At 33.9% G+C, this 20,398-nt stretch overlaps 1 protein-coding gene across 2 annotated transcripts in view; it reads left to right on the top strand.

The window, feature by feature from the left end:
• Positions 1-20,398, top strand: part of SGCZ (sarcoglycan zeta) — a 668,752-nt gene that overhangs the window by 595,729 nt on the left and 52,625 nt on the right. For both annotated transcript variants that reach the window (XM_081517996.1, XM_081517995.1), the window contains one exon: positions 16,356-16,478. In XM_081517996.1, the coding sequence (XP_081374122.1) occupies positions 16,356-16,478 (123 nt within the window). The remainder of the gene's footprint in view (positions 1-16,355; positions 16,479-20,398) is intronic.

Here is a 20,398-nt window from a genome sequence, read left to right as displayed (position 1 = left end):
GCTACTGAAATGAACTGAACTGATCATGTTGTTAACAGGGTATACTCCAATACAAAATAAAGTTTAAAAAAAAAAGAAAAGAAACAGTCAATACAGAGAATTACAACTTGATGAAACTTCTCTGTGAAACCTCTGGTTCTGGGGAAATTTCGGCCAGAGGTAGGAAAACCTGAACTGTAAGAGGTTCTGACAGTATTCCATTGCACAGATGTAACACAGTCTGTATATCTTCTGAGCACTTAAATGACATTTAGATCTTTTTTGAGTTTCGGTGATTGTGAATATAAAGCCACTATATGCATATGCATACAAGTTTTTATGTAAACATAAATTTTCATTTGATGTGGTAAATACCTAGGAGAGGGATTACAAAGTCATGTGGTTAGAGTAGGTTTAATTTATAAGAACATTTCAAGCTGTTGTCCAAAATGGCAGTACCATTTTGCGTTTCTGCCAACCTACACGACCATTTCCACTTGCTCTGTATCCAGGCCAGAACTTGTTCTGTTCTGTTTTAATTAGCCATTCTAATGTGTATGTGATGCTTTTGATTTGCATTTCTATAATGACTAATGATCAGACAAGGCGATGGCACCCTACTCCAGTACTCTTGCCTGGAAAATCCCATGGACAGAGGAGCCTGGTGGGCTGCAGTCCTTGGGGTCGCGAAGAATCGGACCCGACTGAGCGACTTCACTCTCACTTTTCACTTTCATGCATTGGAGAAGGACATGGCAACCCACCCCAGTGTTCTTGCCTGGAGAATCCCAGGGACGGGGGAGCCTGGTGGGCTGCCATCTATGGGGTCGCACGGAGTTGGACACGACTGAAGCGACTTAGCAGCAGCAGCAGCAATGACTAATGATACTGAGTTTCTTTTCATGTGCTTATCTTCTATTTGCATTTCTTCTCTGATGAAATATCTGTTTAAACATTTTGCACATTGTCTGTATGAGTTGTCTTCCAAGTATTGAATCTTGAGGGTCCTTTATACATGTTGAACAGAAGTTCAGATATGTATTTCATAAATAATTTATTCTAGTCTGTGGCTGGCTTCTCTTTTCATTTCTTAACTGTATTTTGGAGAGCAGATATTTTTAATTTTGATGAACTTGAATGCATTAATTTTCTAAAATGGATCATATTTTGAATGACATCTCTAAAAATATATTGATTAATCCAAGGTCACAAAAATTTTCTTCTATGTTCTACTCACAAAGTTTATAGTTTACAATCCATTTTGTCTTTCTGACTTAATTTTCATATATGTTTGAGATAGGGACCAATTTTCTTTCCTTTTATTTCATGAAGGTACAAATGTTTCAGCACCATTTGATGAAAAGACTATCTCTCAGGACTTTTTAAAATTGCATTGGAATTTGTGCCAAAAAATCACTGATTTTAGATATTCAGCTCTATTCCTGGGCTCTCTATTTTGTTACATTGATCTATGGATCTGTCCTTTCATTAATACCACAGGGTCATGATTCTTAAAGTTTTCTACATGATTCTTTATAGTAGGGTATTAAATTAGTTACTGTTGAGTTGTCCAACATCGTTCTTCATAAAAACTTTTTTGACTATTTAGGATTACTTGCCTTTTCGTAAAAATGTAGGTTCTCACCATTTGTTTAGATCCTTGATTGTCTTTCTTAATGACTCAAAATTTTAAGCATACAGAACTTGTAGGTATATTCAGTTAGGTTTAAACCTAGCAAGTAATGTATTTGGGGGCTATTATAATAGTGTTACATTTAACTTAAATTTCCACTAATTCATTGCTATTGTAAATATGTACATTTAATTTTTTGTATGTTGACCTTTTTTTCCTACAAGCTAGCTAAAATCACATTACTTTTAGTAACTTTTTGCTAGATTTCTAGAATCATGCCATCTACAAATAGAAATCCCTTCATTCCTTCCTTTCCAAACTATATGCTATTTATTAATTTTTCTTGTTTTCATAGTTCTGTCTGGACCCTCAGTACAGGGTTCATTAGGAGTAGTGAAAGGAGACATTCTTTGTCAGAAAATGTCTTGAGTAGCATTTATATCCTACTGTTGTGTGAAAATTGTATAAATCGTAATTATGTTGAATTGGTTCACAGTGCTTTTCAGGTCTACCATGTCCTTCCACTTGTCTATATATTCATTGTATTAATTTTTATATTAGGTTGATATTGAAACTCCAACTAAAAATATTAATTCATCGATTTAAAAAAATAATTGTAATATATAGTGGAACTATATGTAACCTTGTTTTTGTATTTTCCAAGTCTCCTGTAAATGTGCTATCATACTTTTATAATTTAAAAGTTAAAGAGTATAAAAAAACTTTAGGTGTAGTTAAAGGAGGCATTCTTTGTTCAGTCTTTAAACATATTGTTAGCTTTAGAATGTTTATAGATTCCCTTCATCAGGGAGAGGAAGTTCCCTTCCGTTGCTAGGTTTACTAAGAGTTTTTATAATAAATGAAATTAGAATTTTGCAAATGCCTTTTTTTCTAGTTAATGAGATATCATATGATTTTTCTTATTTAGTCTGGCATAATATAGTGAATTATACTGATTAATTTTTAGAAGCTGAACATTGATTTTTATGTTTATCCTGAGATAATCATTGTGATGTATTATGCTTTTTATAAATACAGATTGATTTGATTTGCTCATATATATGATTATATTGAAGATTTAAGATGTTCTCCATTCAAGAGGGATATTGGCCTTTAGTTTTTTCTTCTTGTAGTACCTGTCACATTTTGGTATCAGAATAATACTTTCCTTGTAATAAGTTAAGAGGTGTTCCTTCCATTTCTATTTTCAGGAACAGTAAATCTAGGAACAGTATTCAGTATTTCCTTTCTTGTTTAAATGTATACTTTTTCTTGCAAAAATTATACAAGTAAAGTCATCTGGACTGATAGTTTCTATAGGGAAAATTTACTAAAACTTTAGTTGGTGATAATTTACATAATTTTAAATACATTCATTCATGTACATTGCAATGGTTTTTAGTAAATTTACAGAAGAGTTCAACTATTGTCACAATTCAACTTTAAATCATTTTTATTGCCTCCAAAATGTACCTATTCCCCATTTACAGTCATCTCCACTTTTTATATGTCTTCCCAGTCAACCAATAATTTATTTCCTCTGTAGGATATATATTTGCCTTTCGTGGATATTTTTACTTTGTTTTCTTTTACTTTATTTTATTTTCTATTATTTTTCAAATCCTTTTCCCATTTAGGTTATGACAGAATATTAAGCAGAATTCCCTGTGCTATACAGTAGGACCTTATTGGTTATCAGTTTTAAATATATCAGTGTGTCCATGTCCATCCCAAGCTCCCTTACTATCTCTCTCCCCCACTCTTTCCCCCCGGCAACCGTGAGTTCATTCTTTAGTTCTGTGAATCCGTGTCTATTTTGTACAAAAGTTCATTTGTATCATTTTTTAAAGATTACACATGTAAGTGATATCGCATGGTATTTGTCTTTCTCTGTCTGACTTACTTCACTTAGTATGATATTCTCTAGATCCATTCATGTTGCTACAAATGGCATTGTTTCATTCTTTTTCTGGCTGAATGATATTCTATTGCATATATGTACCACATCTTCTCTAATGTAAATCTTGGATATTTTATATGATGGAATCACATACTAGGTGATTTTTGCTAGTTATCTATGTGTAGCCCATTACTTTTATTTCTGAATACATTCCACTGTATAACTTTACCACATTATGTTTTTTTCATTCACCAGTTAACAAATCCAGTGATTATTTTAAGTTTGGGCTATCGAGAATAACACGGCTGTGAAGATCCATGTACAGATCTCTGTGTACTCCGGTTTTCATTTCTCTTATGTGGATAACTGAGTTATGTGGTAAATTTGTATTAATTTAAAATCCTACCAATGTGTTTTCTAAAGAGGTTGAAAATTTTTCTCTTCAAGTTTCTCCATAAATGTGCCAACATTTATTGTCTCTCTTTAGGAATAGTCCCTCTAGGGGATATGAAGTGGTATCTCCTGTGGCTTTAATTTGCATTTTCTTGCTGACTCATATTGTCAAGCATATTTTCATAGGCTCATAAGACGTTCCCTTTGTTTGGTGAAATGTCTGTTCAAAAATATTTTCCAGTCTAAACTGAGTCACTTATCTTCTAATTGACTTGTTAGAATTCTACAGAAAAAATTTTAAATATAAATTCATATCTTTTATAAATAAAGAGCCATACAATTTATATATTTCTCATTGAGTGAGCTTTTGTACTTTGTATCCCTTCAAGAAATAAGTCCATTTCATCCACATTTTCAAATTTCTAGTCATAAGTCATTTATAATGTATGTATTCATTAACTTTTTAAATATCTTTTGAATTTGTTGTGATGCCACTTTACTCATTATTGATATTGGCAATTTGTGCCTTCTAACATTTTTCCTAACTAAAGGTTTGTCGCTTTTATTGATCTTTTCTCAAACAGTAATATTTCAGTTCAGTTCAGTTCAGTTACTCAGTTGTGTCTGACTCTTTGCGACCCCATGGACTGCAGCACACCAGGCTTCCTGTCCATCACCAACTCCAGGAGCTTGCTCAAACTCATGTTCATCAAGTCAGTGATGCCATCTAGCCATCTCATCTTCTGTTGTCCCCTTCTCCTCCTTCCTTCAATTTTTCCCAGCATCAGGGTCTTTTCCAATGAGTCGGTTCTTCGCATCAGGTGGCCAAAGTATTGGAGTTTCAGCCTCAGCACTCCACTTTTTCTCACTTTTTTCCTAACTAAAGGTTTATCACTTTTATTGATCTTTTCTCAAACAGTAATATTTAGTTTTATTGATATTCTCCATTGTTTTTCTTTTTCCACTTCATTGATTTCTACTTTGATCACTACTTTACTTTTTGCTACTTTAGCTTTAATTTGCTCCCTCTTTCTAGTTTTTGAGATGAAAACTGAAGTCATGGATATTAAATTTTTCCACTTTTCTTACACATATTGTTAGTATTATAAATTTACACTTAAACTCAACTTTAGGCTTAATCCAGCACATACACTTTGTTTTCATTTTCATTTATTTCTAAATACTTTCTACGTTCTGCTTTTATTTCTTCTTTGACTGATGGTTCACATAGAATTGTATTGTTTTATTTTTAAATATTTGGGGGGTTTTCAGATCATTTTCTTTTCATAATTTCTATTTATTATCTAATTACATTGCTACCATAACATAATTTGGAAGACGTCAAACTTTTTCAGTTTACTGAGACTGTCTTCATGGCAAAGAGATGGGGAAGCAATGGAAACAGTGGCATACTTTATTTTTGGGGACTCCAAAATCACTGCAGATGGTGATTGCAGCCATGAAATTAAAAGACGCTTGCTCATTGGAAGAAAAGTTATGGCCAACATAGACAGCATATTAAAAAGCAGCGACATTATTTTGCCAACAAAGATCCATCTAGTCAACGCTTTGGTTTTTCCAGTAGTCATATATTGATGAGAGAGTTGAACCATAAAGAAAGCTGAGCGCCAAAGAATTGATGCTTTTGAACTGTGGTGTTGGGGAAGACTCTTGAGAGTCCCTTGGACTGCAAGGAGATCCAACCAGTCCATCCTAAAGGAGATCAGTCCTGGGTTTTCATTGGAAGGACTGATGCTGAAGCTGAAACTCCAATACTTTGGCCACTTGATGTGAAGAACCGACTGGTTGGAAAAGACCCTGATCCTGGGAAAGATTGAAGGCAGGAAGAGAAGGGATCAACAGAGGATGAGATGGTTGGATGGCATCACCGACTCAATGGATATGAGTTTGAGTAAACTCCAGAAGTTGGTGATGGACAGGGAGGCCTGGCGTGCTTCAGTCCATGAGGTCTCAAAGAGTTGGACATGACTGAGTGACTGAACTGAGCTGAACTGAGACTGTCTTATGGCCTAAAATATTTTCTATCTTGAAAAATGCTGCATGAACAGTTGGGAAACTATCAATAGTTTTTTTCTGTTTTGTTAAGTTGCACTTTCTATTAATGACAATTAGGTCCAGTAGTTTGATTTTGTTGCTCAACTCTGCTATATCCTTGCTGACTTTTTGGTCTGCTTATCATATTTATTGTTTGATATGGGGCTTGAAATCTCTGACTATAATTTTGGGTTTGCTTCAGTTCTATAAATTTTTCCTTTATATATTTCATAGTTCTGTCATTAAATGTATAAACCTTTTGTATTCTTTTTGCTGCGTAGATGAAATGACCTCTTTATCAATGTAAAATTACCTTCTTCATCCTTGATAATATACTTTGCTTAAAATTTATTTTACTGGATATTGAAACTACTGTTTTCATTTGTCTAGAGTTAGTATGGCATATCTTTTCCCATTTTTTTAGTTTTAACTTCTTTATATCTTTCTATTTAAAGTGGATTCCTTATGGGTAAGGTCTTACTTTTTATCCAATCTGCCAGTCTTTACCTTTGACAGGTGTTTAAATTATTTCTATTCAGTTGACGTAATTAACATTGTCTATCATTGCACTGTTTGTTTTCCACTTGTTGCCTTGTTTCCTTTTTATTCCTTTTCTGTCTTCTGTTGGATCCGTTGAGTATTTTGTCTGATCCTATTGGTCTCCTTATTGTGTTATTTGTTTTATTATTTCTCTGGTTGCTTTAGTGCTTATAATACACATCTTTAACTTAAAACAGCTGCCTTCAAGTGATAACATACCTCTTCAATAGGACCTTAGAATAGTTTACTTTCATTTCTCCCCTCCCAAGTTTTAGGATACTATAGTCATAGATTTTAGGGATCTAAGTTATAAATTCCTCAATGCATTGTCATTATTTTTCTTCAGTTAATTATCCTTAAAGCAGTCTAAATAATTAGAGAAATATACTTGCTGAGCCAATATTGTTATCATCACCCCCTTTCCTTCTGCATATATCCTTATTTCCATCTGGTATTATTTTCCTTCCCTCTTAAGAATTTCCTATAACATTTCCTATAATACTGATTGGGGCTTCCCTGGTGGATCATTGGTAAAGAGTCCATGGGCAATGCAGGAGACATGGATCAGGAATTCCTGGGTAGGGAAGATCCCCTGGAGAAGGAAGTAGCAACCCACTGCAATAGTCTTGCCTGGAAAATCTCAGCCAATCCTAAAGGAAATCAACTCTGAATATTCATTGGAAGGACTAGTGCTGAAGCTCCAATATTTTGGGTACTTGATGCAAAGAGCTGACTCACTGGAAAAGACCCTGATGCTGGAAAGATTGAGGGCAGGAGGAGAAAGGGGCAACAGAGGATGAGATAGTTAGATAGCATCACTGACTCAATGCACATGAATTTGAGCAAACTCCAGGAGATAGTAGAGGACAGAGGAGACTGGCGTGCTGCAGTCCATGGGGTAGCAAAGGGTTGGACATGATGGACATGACTTAGCAACTGAACAACAACATAGCACTTATTTCTGATAATAAAGTCTTCAGTTTTTTACCTCTTTTTTCCCTTTATTTGAAAAATACTTTCACTAGGCAAGAATTTTAAGTTATTCTTTTTTTGGTGGGGGCATGAAGCAAAGACTCCTTAAAGATGTTCATTTCCATTTTATCCCTTGAAATATTCCTAGTAAGAACCTGCCGCCCTTCTGATCTTTGACACTCTGGGTATAAAAAGTGTCTTTCATAATGACTTTTATAATTTTCAGTCCATCACTTGTTTTGAGCAATTTGACTATGGTTTTTCTTTGCAATATTTTCTTAGTATTTTTGTGCTTAGGATTTGTTGATGCATGGGTTTATAGTTTTCATCAAATTTAGAGATGTTCTATCTATTATATCTTCAAATACTTTTCTGTCCTCTGTGCGCCTCCTCTCATTCCTCAGGGGCTCCAATTATAAGTATATAAACTCACGGGAGGTTGTTTCAAATAGTACTGATGGTATTTTCATTTTTTTAAAGAATTCCATTTTCTCTATTTAATTATGGATCAGGTTCACTTTTCTTTCATAATATCTGATCTGCTGCTAATCCCATTTAGTGTGTTTTTCAATTCATTCTAGCTTTCATCACCAGAAGTTTGCTTTGGGTCTTTTTTTAATCCATGTCTCTAACAATTGGGCATGCAATCGTAGTAATTGTTTTATTGTCCCTTTCTGTTAATTTAAACATGTTTTTCAATTCTCAGTCACATTTGATTAACTATTATCCTCATTATGGGCTGTGTTTTTCTGCTTCTTTTCATGCCTAGTAATCTTTCAGTGTTTGATGTGAAGCACAGTGCATTTTTTTTTTCTTTGGTGCTGGGTATTTTTTGATTCATATAAATAGTGTCAAACGTTATCCTGGATGTAGTAAAGTTAATTGAAAACAGATTCTCCCTTCAGGGTCCTGCATTTGATGTTTTTTTTAAAAGATCTCTGACTTTGCTAGCTCTAGGGCTAATGATCATTCCCTACCATGTCTCAAGACCCATGCCCCGTGTATTATGATTTTTGTTTTGTGTGTTTTTGATTTTATTTTCAAATCTGGCAGCTACTATTCCCATCTCTCTGTAAATGCCAGACTCTATACCCATTATCTTTCCCTGACTGGGGTAATTGTCTCACATACTTGCACTAATATGTAATCTGCTGACTACTGGAGAGAGATCTTCTGCATATCTCTGAAGTTCCTTTCTCTTTGCATCTCTGTTCTCCTTGGTACTCTGTCCTAAAAACTACCTGTCATAGTCTCTGTTCCATCTCCACAACTCGGGAAGTCTACTGGATTCTGCCTGGGTTCCCCTTCTCTGCCCCACAGTCAGGAACTCCCTGAAGCAGTAATATGCAGTCATTGTGTGATTCATCTCACTTTTTTCTGTCTCTTAGATATAACTGTTCATCATTTTCGGAGGTTCAGTGTCTTGAAAATAATAGTTTCATGTATTTTGTCCTTTTGTTGTCATTTCACACGAGAGGGTAAATCTAATCCCAGATATTCCATCTTGGTCAGAAGCATAACAACAACAACAATATATATATATATATATATATATATATATATATATATAGTATATATAATATAATATATATATTATATTATATATACTATATATAATGTAATGTATATATAATATATGTATATATATAGTATTTTGATTATTTCTTATCATGCCAAGCTATGTTAACATCATCCTGAAATCTTAGAGCTCAAAATATGAATGAATACACCAGGAATGTATAATCAAAATGTGTAGCACACTTATCCTATCTTTATATGACACTCTTATTCATTCAAACTAAGATTCCACTAGACCTCTGATTGTAATTTCATTATATTGACCGAATTTTATATCTCTTCACTAGCAGGGATGCTCTTACTCTGGTCACATTTTAAATTCACATCCACAGTCATCCATCATAGAAAGCCTATAATAAAATGCAATAACCCAGACAGATAGGATTCAATCAACCCAGAGTTTAGCTTGATCATTTTCTTGTTCATCAACATTGCATTTCCATTTATGCAGTCTTTGGTGATAGCTACTCCTTAAACACATCAGGCATAGTTGTCTAACAGATAAAACACTTTTATCCCATAGATGTTGATAATTCTCCTTCCTCGTATTCTGTTTTAGTGTTGCTTTTCAAAAGATGTCTCTTTGTACCCAAGAAAATAAATTATGTCAAAGTTTATTTAAAAAACTATTATCTAATCCCATCATGACAACTTGTCAAAATGCCTTGGTATTCTGATTTGTTATGTAGTTATTTCTCTAGTTTCTGTGTCATGTGAAAATTTAATTAATATGGCACCAATGTATTCAACAAAACGATAAATATGTTGTTGATTAATAAGAGTTAAGCAGTCACAACTTATCAGTATAACCCCATGCAAATATAAAGTAAACATTCATCAAAAAAGACAAAACTAGAGAAATTTGGGTGTTTGCATTATTATATCCCCTCATTCATTTTAACTGTCATGAGTTAAAAAAATATTTTAAAATGGACTACAATTGTTATAGGAAAAGGAATGAACAAACATTATGAAAAGTGTGTATTTTATTTAAGAAAGAGGGATTTAAGAAGGAGGGATATAATTATCTGTGTTTCTATTTGCTAAAAATTAGAAGAAAGTTTCAAAAGGAGTCACAGAAATTTTCCACTTAGGGGAAATAGTAAAAAAGGATTTCTAGGGGAGGGGTAGAAATAAGACTTCTTTTGTGTACCTTCTGCTTCTAACTATTGTATCATGTAAATGCACTACCTTGTCAAAAAATAAAACTTGAGTATAGTCTTTTACAGAATGCACCTTAATTCTTTCATAGTGTATTACATTTTTTCAGGTTACTTGACATGCTAATTTAATTTTGAAACTGAAAGTTGTATTCCAAATTCAAATGTGTACTCCATGAAGTCTATCTACTTTTCTCCTTTATAGTGCTTTATGACTTACATAGCTAAACATAATGCTAGAATGATATTAAGGTAATATTGAGAAGCTACTAACATCAATTCATTCTGATCTAATTAGTAAAGATGAAAAAGAAAAGAAATAAAGAATAAGGTAAAATAAGGAAAGTATTAAAATATGCTCAGAATTCTGGAATAAAGTTCAAATATCATATTGAATTTATTCATAGTAGTTTACTGATAATTTTCATTAAAGAATGCTTGGAGGTAGCAAAGCATTTCACACCTGAATGTGATATTACTTTTTCTAAATGTGCATATTATGAAAAAAATATTAGATATTTAGTTATAAAAAGTGAAGAGTGTTTAACAATATGTAAATTATTTGTTATTAAGAAAGAAATTCAGATTGGATAAGGGTATTTGGTGGTTATTATCAAAGAGGTCGCTATTAGCAAGACACAGCAGTGTTCTTTACCTTCTTATCATTTATTTTCCTTTAAATGCAAAAATTTATTGAAAAACATCATATTACTAATTTGCTAAAGAAAAACAATAATATTATCTGTGTTCTGTTTTGACTACAAAGCTCCACCCAGTTAGAATTTTCAGAAGAAATATAGCAAGTACCTTCTTACATATGTGGTTTGCTTTTAGGAGTAATTGATTGATGGCATTTCTTCAGCAGGTCATACATATTTTGTGTTAACAAAATACTGTGTTTGCAAAGTACATATGACTCAAATCTAAGTGATTTTGCTTCTGTTAGCCTTCCTCTCTTTTCTTTATAGGCAAGGGGTTCAGTATTCTTTTAGATAAAGTACAGCTAAAATTAGGATGAGAAATCCTACAGGATACAGAATCCAGACATTCATAGCAAAAGAATAGTAAGAGAAAGATATATAAATGTTGACTTTAGAGTTTTCCAAAGTCTGAGAAATTATCAAGATTAATTTCTAAAGAAAAGCACTTGGATGATGTTATAGATACTATTAGTTGCTTCTTACTCATAACTATTCTTTCCTTCTCTTTTAGTAATACAATCTCAAGTCTCAGCTGGGCATATGACTATTCAGCTCAAGACTATTTGTCTCCCTTACAACCAGACGTGCCTGAATTCTAGCCAATGAGATATAAATAAGAAGATTTGTACAATTTTAGATGCTATCTTTTTTAAAAATGGATCTACCCTCCATTCTCGCTTGCTCCTCACTAGAATGAGACTCATTATATGTTTGTTGAAATGAAGTTTAACTTTCAAAAATCAAGTAATTTTAATAAAGAAAAAAGTACCACTTGCATCAAGGTTCTCTTCAGAAAGCTGCTTCTTTACAGAATTTATAACATTAATTCAATCATTCATGATCTAGAATTATACCACACAGTGAAGGAACTGCTAGAAAATGGTCCTTAAATTCTATACAATTTACTGTCTCAAGAAGGAGACATACAAACACAACTTTCCTAAATAAAATGTAGCTGACATTCTTGTAGGAAAAAAGAAAATGACCAGCAGGACCTATGTTGGTTTCTAAGATGGAAGTGTAGTTTGAGAGTGACAGAGAAAAAAGTAGAAGAAGCCTGTATCCCCAAGACCATCATATCTCCATTATAACTGTGGACCACATACCAAACATGTATCAGAAAAATAAACACCTAACAAGCATTCTGATTCATGGGAATATCCAGAGTGAACATTTTGGAAATGTGCTTTCAACTCTTCAATATGCCTGCAATAAATGATGACAAAAGAATTTGTCATACTATTTTTTCAGGTATCCTAATAATATTCTGTTTAATTTCATCATCAGATTATTTACATTCTCTGAAAATCAAAAAAACTATTTCCAGGGAAGGACACATTAGGGATATATGCTGGAGAGGGTAATTCAGACTAGTATTTAAAATACGCTGTGCATGTGGCTATAAAACTTTTTTTTTCATGTTTAGCTGGATAATCTGATAATAAAGAATGCTTTGAATTGGCAAATGTCCTTGGTGTTTAAAAAATATGTATTAAAGTGAATGACAATATGTTGAAAAGAATTAGAAGCTTCATTTGGATGATAACAATGTAGGAAGTTACTTCAAGTAACTCTAAAAACACATACTGTTTTAAACACCTATTTTGAAAGGGAGACACTGGGCATGAAAAAAGAATACATACTGAGTAATAGATCAGGAAATCAGAAACCTAGAAATCCATTTTGCAAATTATTTTTAACAAATTCAAGCGATCTCTACTGAAACACAGTTAACTGCCTAAAGTATCAGAATTAACTCAAATATTTAATAAGTAAATGATTTTGTCATATCCTCACCCCTAAACATTACTAGTATATTCAAAAACTTAACTTGAACAAAAAGGGGAGTTTTCATTATTAACAATTGTTCTTGAATATATAAAAATATCTAGGATACCAAGGAAACTTTCTAGATGCTAAGTAAGAGTGTTATGAGAAAGACGAATGTAGGGGGAAAGTGGATCTTAGTGAACTATTATTTCTTTTTTTTAATCGGAAAATCCTGTTACCTTTTCGAAACAATTCATTAGACAGACATTTTATTAAGCTGGAAGAAAGCAATGGGTTAGAGAGATGCTATTTCTGAATTAACTGAACTTTTTGTGTCAACTAAATGATTCAGTCTTTATTCACTAACTATGCTTTTGTCAGTCCTTTATGAAAATAAATATTTCCGTGTATCTACCTCTTTCTCTGGGGTTCTGTATCAGTCAGGGGCTTAGAAGGAAAGTGGCACAGTGGAAAAAAGTAGAAGTAGGAGCTGAGATAAACCTTAAAGGTAGAAGGCTAAACCATTGGGGTAAATTGTGGTCCTAGTCACTGAAAAGGAGATTACTGAGGAAAAAATCATTTGGCAAGTGTGTAAAAATCAGTTCTTATTAAGATACACTGTATTTCAATGCCCCCTAGACATCTATAAACAGTTGTTTATGTAAACTTAGATTTCCAGGTAAATGTTAGAGCATATGTTAGAAATTTTGGATTCAACACATACATATTACTTAAAGCCGTGATCCCGGATGAGAACCCCAAGATGAATGCAGAAACAAGAAGAGTAAATAGAGAGGATGTCCTTTGATTCTTTCTTCTTTTTCTTTTGCTCTGTACACTTTCCACACAAAATACAGTTTAAGAGTCATTAGTCTGACCTCTGAAGCATGTAAATGTTTAGTGAATAGGAAGAAAAGAAGAAAGCAAGGATACAGACTGGAAAAGTATGACTGTGAGCCAGTAAAAATGCCAAGAGTGTGGTTTATCAAGTCTAGTGAGAAAAGCTCTTAAGGAAAAAGATGTTGAATGCATTAGCTGCTATTAAGAGATCCTGTAAGATGAGATTCAGGGCTATTAAATTTCAAAAAATAATGTTTATTCCAAATCTTGATAAGACCAATTAGAGTAGTGAGAGTGAAAACCTGAATTGATTGATATTTGAAGTGGAAAAATTTTGTAGTCAAGATATATAACTAAGCGATTGATTAGATAATATGGATTGAGAAGATACTTAAATGTTATAAAGCCTAATTAAAAAGAAAATTACTTCCTCTTAGTCAATATTAGTTCATGCATGCAGTGATAGAACTCCTGTTGCCATAACAACCATTAGGGTGGGGTACTCCATTTTAGAAAGTACTAAATTTCATTGTGCTCTAATGAGTTTTCCTGTAGTTTCAAGTTATAAAAATGCTTTTATCAAGGCCATGTTGCTCTGGTGGAATAAGGGCTTCCCTATGGATCAGATGGTAAAGAATCTGCCTGCAATGCAGGAGACCAAGGTTCAATCATCAGGTAAACTGAACTAAAATCTAACAGAGTAGGCATACACAGGGAATATGAAGTCTATGTTACATTATGTTTTTAAAGAAAAAATATTTTCTTTTTAAAATATTTGTTTTTTCTTTACAAGCTGTGCTATTTAAAGCTACTATTTAAAACTGTACCTGTGAGTATCTGTAGATTGATGGTGGTGCCTCTAGTAAGGAAGTAGCACTGATAAGCCTAATCAAACAATCAATATAGATTTTGGTTTATCAGCCTTGTATAATTGTTTAGTAATTCAAATATACTATCATATCCTTGGATACAAAACACTTTTGTTCTTTATTTTCATATACTCAGCATTTAACCTAATATCTGAAATATAGTGAATATTTAATGATACTTTTAATTTGTTGGTAATTAATACTTTGGATCATATAAGACTAAAGAAACATGGTTTAAATACCACTTCAATATAAATGAATGCTTCTTAGTATGTAACTTGTGTCCAGGACAAGAGTGTATAATATATAAGATTATAGAAGTGTTATTGGAAAAAAGCATTATCATCTAGGTGGCTCAGGTAGAGAATCTGCCTGCAATGCAGGAGACACAGGAGACATGGGTTTGATCCCAGGGTCTTCAAGATCCCCTGTGGGAGGGCATGGCAATCCATTCCAGTACTCTTGCCTGAAGAATCCCATGGACAGAGAAGCCTGGCGGGCTATGGTCCATGCTGTTGCAAACAGTTGGACACTGAAGCAACTGAGCATGCATGCATGCACAGCAATACTGCATCACAACTGTAGACCTTGGACTATACAAAACTACACTTGGATCGCAAATCTAGAATCAAGAGTAACTCTTGACTATCTAAGCAGTTTGTTAAATTCTTAATCATTTAATTATTTTTCTGTAGATTCTTTGTTAGTCTTTGAATACGTTCTTATATGAAAATGATGACAGTTTTTCTCTAATTCTGCTATACATAATATCGTTTAGCTTTTGTTTTCTAAAGTAGAATTGATATTTATATATTGACCTTGCATTCAGAGACCTTGATACATTGATTTCCCCACCCCCTGACCAGTTTGATCTTCTTGCTGAAACCATGCTCTCAAATTAATTATGTTTTTTTAAATATGGGAGCTGGCTTTGTGGATTGTGGGTGGATTTAAAAGCAAAATGGTCCATTTAAAAGCAAAATGGTCCAATAAATAGAAAACAAATTTCCAATTACATGATACAATTATATTTATTTAATATTATGTTTTAATAATGAAAATTATTGATTAGAAGATACATTGGAGATCATTATATATATATGCTTTATATATATATGTGTATGTGATATACATATACATTTACAATATTGAATCTAAAATGAATTCACATTAGGTAGTAATAAAGAGAAGAAGAAGGCAATGGCACCCCACTCCAGTACTCTTGCCTGGAAAATCCCATGGACGGAGGAGCCTGGTAGGCTACAGTCCATGGGGTTCCTAAGAATCGGACACGACTGAGCGACTTCGCTTCACTTTTCCCTTTCATGCACTGGAGAAGGAAATGGCAACCCACTCCAGTGTTCTTGCCTGGAGAATCCCAGGGACGGCGGAGCCTGGTGGGCTGCCATCTATGGGGTCGCACAGAGTCGGACACGACTGAAGCGACTTAGCAGTAGCAGTAATAAAGAGTGAACAAATTTCAAGATTAGCATCTATGAAATGTTGAGTAACTAAAGGTTCACAATTTCCTTGCACTATAGCAAGTATAGGCACTATTGTCTACTTGCAGAGAGAAAAATGAGAGTCCTCGCATCCACAAGTCCCAATGAAGCATCTGGCACATGCCAGGGAAAATGCCAAGTCTGCAGGCAGCCACCAAGAACAGAGCAAACATCGTCGCTCCTCGTGCTCATGCAAAGATTTCCCAGCTGGCTAAACCCACGGACTTTGTCAAGCCTGCGTCAGGGATGTAGATGTCAAATATGTATCCTACCATCCTGACCCAGCAATATTCTACCAAATTAGAATTCTGAAAGGATGATAATTTTAAAATACTAATTTAGGTATAAAACATACCATAGAGATTAAATAATGTATGTATTTCTCTTCTGTTTCAAAAGAAAAATACATGTTCATGGTTTCTTGGATACAAGATTCATTTTTAAACCTTTCCTCTGACCATAGGAGCTGATGCTGTGGAAGCTCAGTGTAAAAGATTTGAAGTGAGAGCGAGTGAAGATGGCAGGGTGCTGTTTTCTGCAGATGAAGATGAGATTACCATTGGGGCTGAAAAGCTGAAAGTTACAGGTACTGTAGATAGAGGTCTTGGAACATTGTTTACTTCCTGAAAGAATATGCAACTGAACAAGAAATGACTTTTTAATATTTGTGGTTCACATGCCAGAAATTGAGTCTCACATAATATCATGGTATCACATCATTTGATTTTCCAATAGTAATCAAACAGAAAGCCCTAGGTTGAGGTTGCAGAAGAGACTATAAATATATTAGCCTTAGGGATATAAAAGCAAAGCTGCATGTCTCAGGCAGAGTTAGAGGGAGAAAATTGAGTATGGATGGTGGAAGATAAGGTGGGGTGCAAACAATGATAAAGACTCAAGGTGATAGATAAATATAATCTAGAGGTATTATTTAAAAGTAAAAGATATGCAAAAGAAAATCTAAAATGTAAATATCAATTGAAGTAGAGGGAAAGGTTATAAATAAACTAAATTCTTGTTCTTTAGGGCTCATAATTGTCTTCCAAAGCATATAAATCAAGAAATAGTGCTAATCACCTATTATTGAGACATTATTAAAGTCATTATTAGTCATTATTCTAATATTAGGGCCATTAGTGTCAACCACCAGCTGAAATGAAAAAGTAAAAGCAAAAACCAAGAAAATGGAAATTTAAAAGAAGGACTGGGAATAGGGGAGAATTTTATTAAGACTCTTTTAAGCATTTTAAGAACAATATCTTTTGAATGATCTGAGTTATAACCACAATACATATTATTTTGCTAAAATATTTTAAAAATACTTAAGGAGGCCCATATTTAAAAAAATGAAATGTGTGTGGCTTAGCATTTCCCAAATTTGAGTTTGAGGACAGTTCACGGGATACTTCTCATATCTATTTAGGTAAATGGAGACTGTAGGCCATTGAGAGCAGTTTACATGGTAAATGACCTCAACCCTTGGGCTGTTTGGATTTAATCCTGCTTCTACCACTCAGTGTTTTGAGTAAATTCTGTGCTGTCTATTTTCTTTCATCTAAATGACTGAAATGATAATGATTATTAGTGCTCAAATTATGTGTGTGTATGTGTGTGCACGTGCCTATGTATGCAAGTGTGTGTTTAGAATGTATTGGACACATAATGAAGACACTGTGAAGGTTAGCTTTCTATTTTTATTAATAAAAAATATCCCAGATATGAGGGCTTGTGTGGATTTCAAGAAAGATACAGTATTAGACGGCAATTAAATTCAGCAAGGATTGCAAAATGGGGATCCTCACTGGGCATCTCTGGTCTGGCTCACAATCTACTACCACCGGACTTACTGTCCCCCAGGGCCTTCTTTCTTTCTTCTGTGAGTTTGTTGAGTAACTGGAGTGTGCACAATTGGGTTGGTGTTTGGACTGGTCTTCATGACTGCCTGTCAGCCTCATTCTCTTTCTTAAAACTCCTTGGAAGGTCAGAGAAGAAATCATGCACATGAGGTAAACACTGGCTTTCTTAAGTCCTGAGTTGACAGTCAGGGAACCAAAAACCTTTTTTGTTAAATTAAAAAGCGTGAGGATTTGGGTTGGCAAAAGGCATAGACAAATCAGAAAGGTCATTGACTATGGGGCCCTTGGTGATAATATTTGAGTTGTTAGTTGACAGGCAAGTCAGGAACCATGGTAGAAATGCACTTCGGAGGATTGGGCACTTGTGATTTTAATATTTAACAATTTTTGCACGTTGGTAGTACCTGCCAGTTATCAGCTTTGATATCAATGTAATCCTCATAGCTCTTAGGATATTACACTTATCCAAAGATTATTTCATCCATGTTCAGGTATTCACATTGAGTACTTTGTATTCATAAGTAAAGGGAAATTCTAGAGCACTTAGCAGTGTTTCTGATCTCACAGAATTCTAACTTTCTCTGATCTTTATATTACCTTGATTTTCCTCATAACTGTTGCCCTGAAGTACTTTCTTCACAAAATTAGACCCATTACCTAGATTTTTTAAAATTTTTCTTTGAGGTAGATAGGTACTCACCATATTTCCTCTTTTTCTCGGCAGCCTGGCAGCCATCCTTGAACTGTTAATAGGACTCCTAAGTTAGAAGAGAAAGTGTTCCCTGAAAAAACTCAGTTTTTCTGCTTTTTACTTGACTGTGTTTGGCAGTCATGTCCGCTGACCTGTTCAATCTTCCCCTCTTTCCTCTGTGCGTGTGAGTGTGTGAATGTGTGTGTGTGATGTAGGTGTGGTACACTGCATAATGTCTACATGGCTAGATACATGTATCTCACTCTAACTCTCTTTCCCCATTTTTCCCTGTTTCAAATGTATACACACAGCTTTGAGTTTTGTCTTCGATACTCTCTTTTGATCTGTATTATCTCAAACATTGATTAATCAGTTTTATAATATGTTGATGTATCATATGACACCAGAAGATGTTAAATAATAAAATAATTTGACTTTGAGGTCGTAATTATAGAATCCAGGCAGACTTTTGTAAAGGATGGAGGTTTAACACAGGAGCGAAGAATGAGAGCGTTTGTGATAAGTAACCCTGGCTTTTCAACCATCGCGGATGTGCAAGGGACTCCACATCATTCAGAAATAAGTGCTAACTTGGGGATTACTTTAACATTATTAGAATCTCTCCCAGAACCTAGCCACAGTTCTGTTTCTTACAGAAGAGCCCAGGTACATCCACAGACACAGACACAAACATACACATACTTGTGCGCATTCTCAAATTCCTGCAGAGTGCTTTACTCCATTACCAGAATACTGCATATGAACTTTATAATGGCTTTATTTCTTCCTGTGATACTTCTAAAATAAGGGAAAATAAAGTTATCAAAGTAAAATATGATTGAGAATTTCCCATGCTTAGAGGAGAAAACTGTGCATAGCTTAGCATGGAATTTAAGGGCACCGGGATTGATTAGTAACCTTGTATGTACTTTAAAGCAGTGCTTGAATATTTAACAAATAATACTACAAAGAATCAGTGACTCCAGGGTATTTCATATAAATTAGGTAGCAGTGCTGACAAGACTTCAAAGTTGTGTGTGACAAGAGATCTGTGTGAGGTTGATTCGAGAATTTGAGACAAGAAATTTTTCTATTTAAGCGATATCCGTGGGGATTAAAATGGATCCTTTCTAATTTACATTTTAAGAAAAATGGTGTTTCATACATGGACTTCTCTTTCAGGGCAACAGAAGTGGATGAATTTATTTAGACAATAAGTGTGTCTGTACTCCTGAGACAAGATCATTTGTGACTATATTTATTTGCAAATCTAGTGTAGTTCAGGATATTTAAATTTCCTCTACACATAGCAGGGATGTACTCGATACATTTAAATACTTTCAGGGTGCAGGAGAGTAGAACTAAAGTGGCAAAACAGCTCCCTGAACACCACCACCCTCATTACCCCATCAGCATGATCAGTAATCAATCGTATGCTTTCAACTTGTAATTTTTTTACTCTTGATATAGATTTGCTTGCTCAGTAATACTTTGCTTAAATTTTAATTTGAATATACTTATATGACCTTAACATGCCCCCTCTATATCACTGAATATATGGGAGTTTCACACATTTGGCTCATATACACATACTTGACAATTTTATTTTCCTTTGTATTTGTATTCCCTAATATTGATCAAAGATATTACTTAATGCAATTATCTTTTGAGACCAGGTCAGTAAATAAAAGATATAAACCTTTAAACTCAGAAGACTCTTAAATTTAGGGCTTTCAGGCAGAATCAATCAACTGTAATTTGTTCTTTCATTTGTATTCCAAGTAGTATATTAACTAGAAAACAAAGTGCAACTTATTTGACTTTATAAAGTGAAAGACTTTCGCCCTATAGGATACTTTTATGTTAAATTAAAAGCCATTAGGTGGAGTTAGATCTCTCCGTTTTGCCTTTGAGAGAAAAGTGAAAAATAGCTCAATGTATGAGAAGAAAGGATCTATT

This window comes from Giraffa tippelskirchi, chromosome 8 (assembly GCF_054371585.1).
Source record: "Giraffa tippelskirchi isolate mGirTip1 chromosome 8, T2T-mGirTip1v1.2.pri, whole genome shotgun sequence".
Taxonomy (NCBI): Eukaryota; Metazoa; Chordata; class Mammalia; order Artiodactyla; family Giraffidae; genus Giraffa; species Giraffa tippelskirchi.
This window is presented reverse-complemented; position numbering and strand designations above follow the sequence as displayed.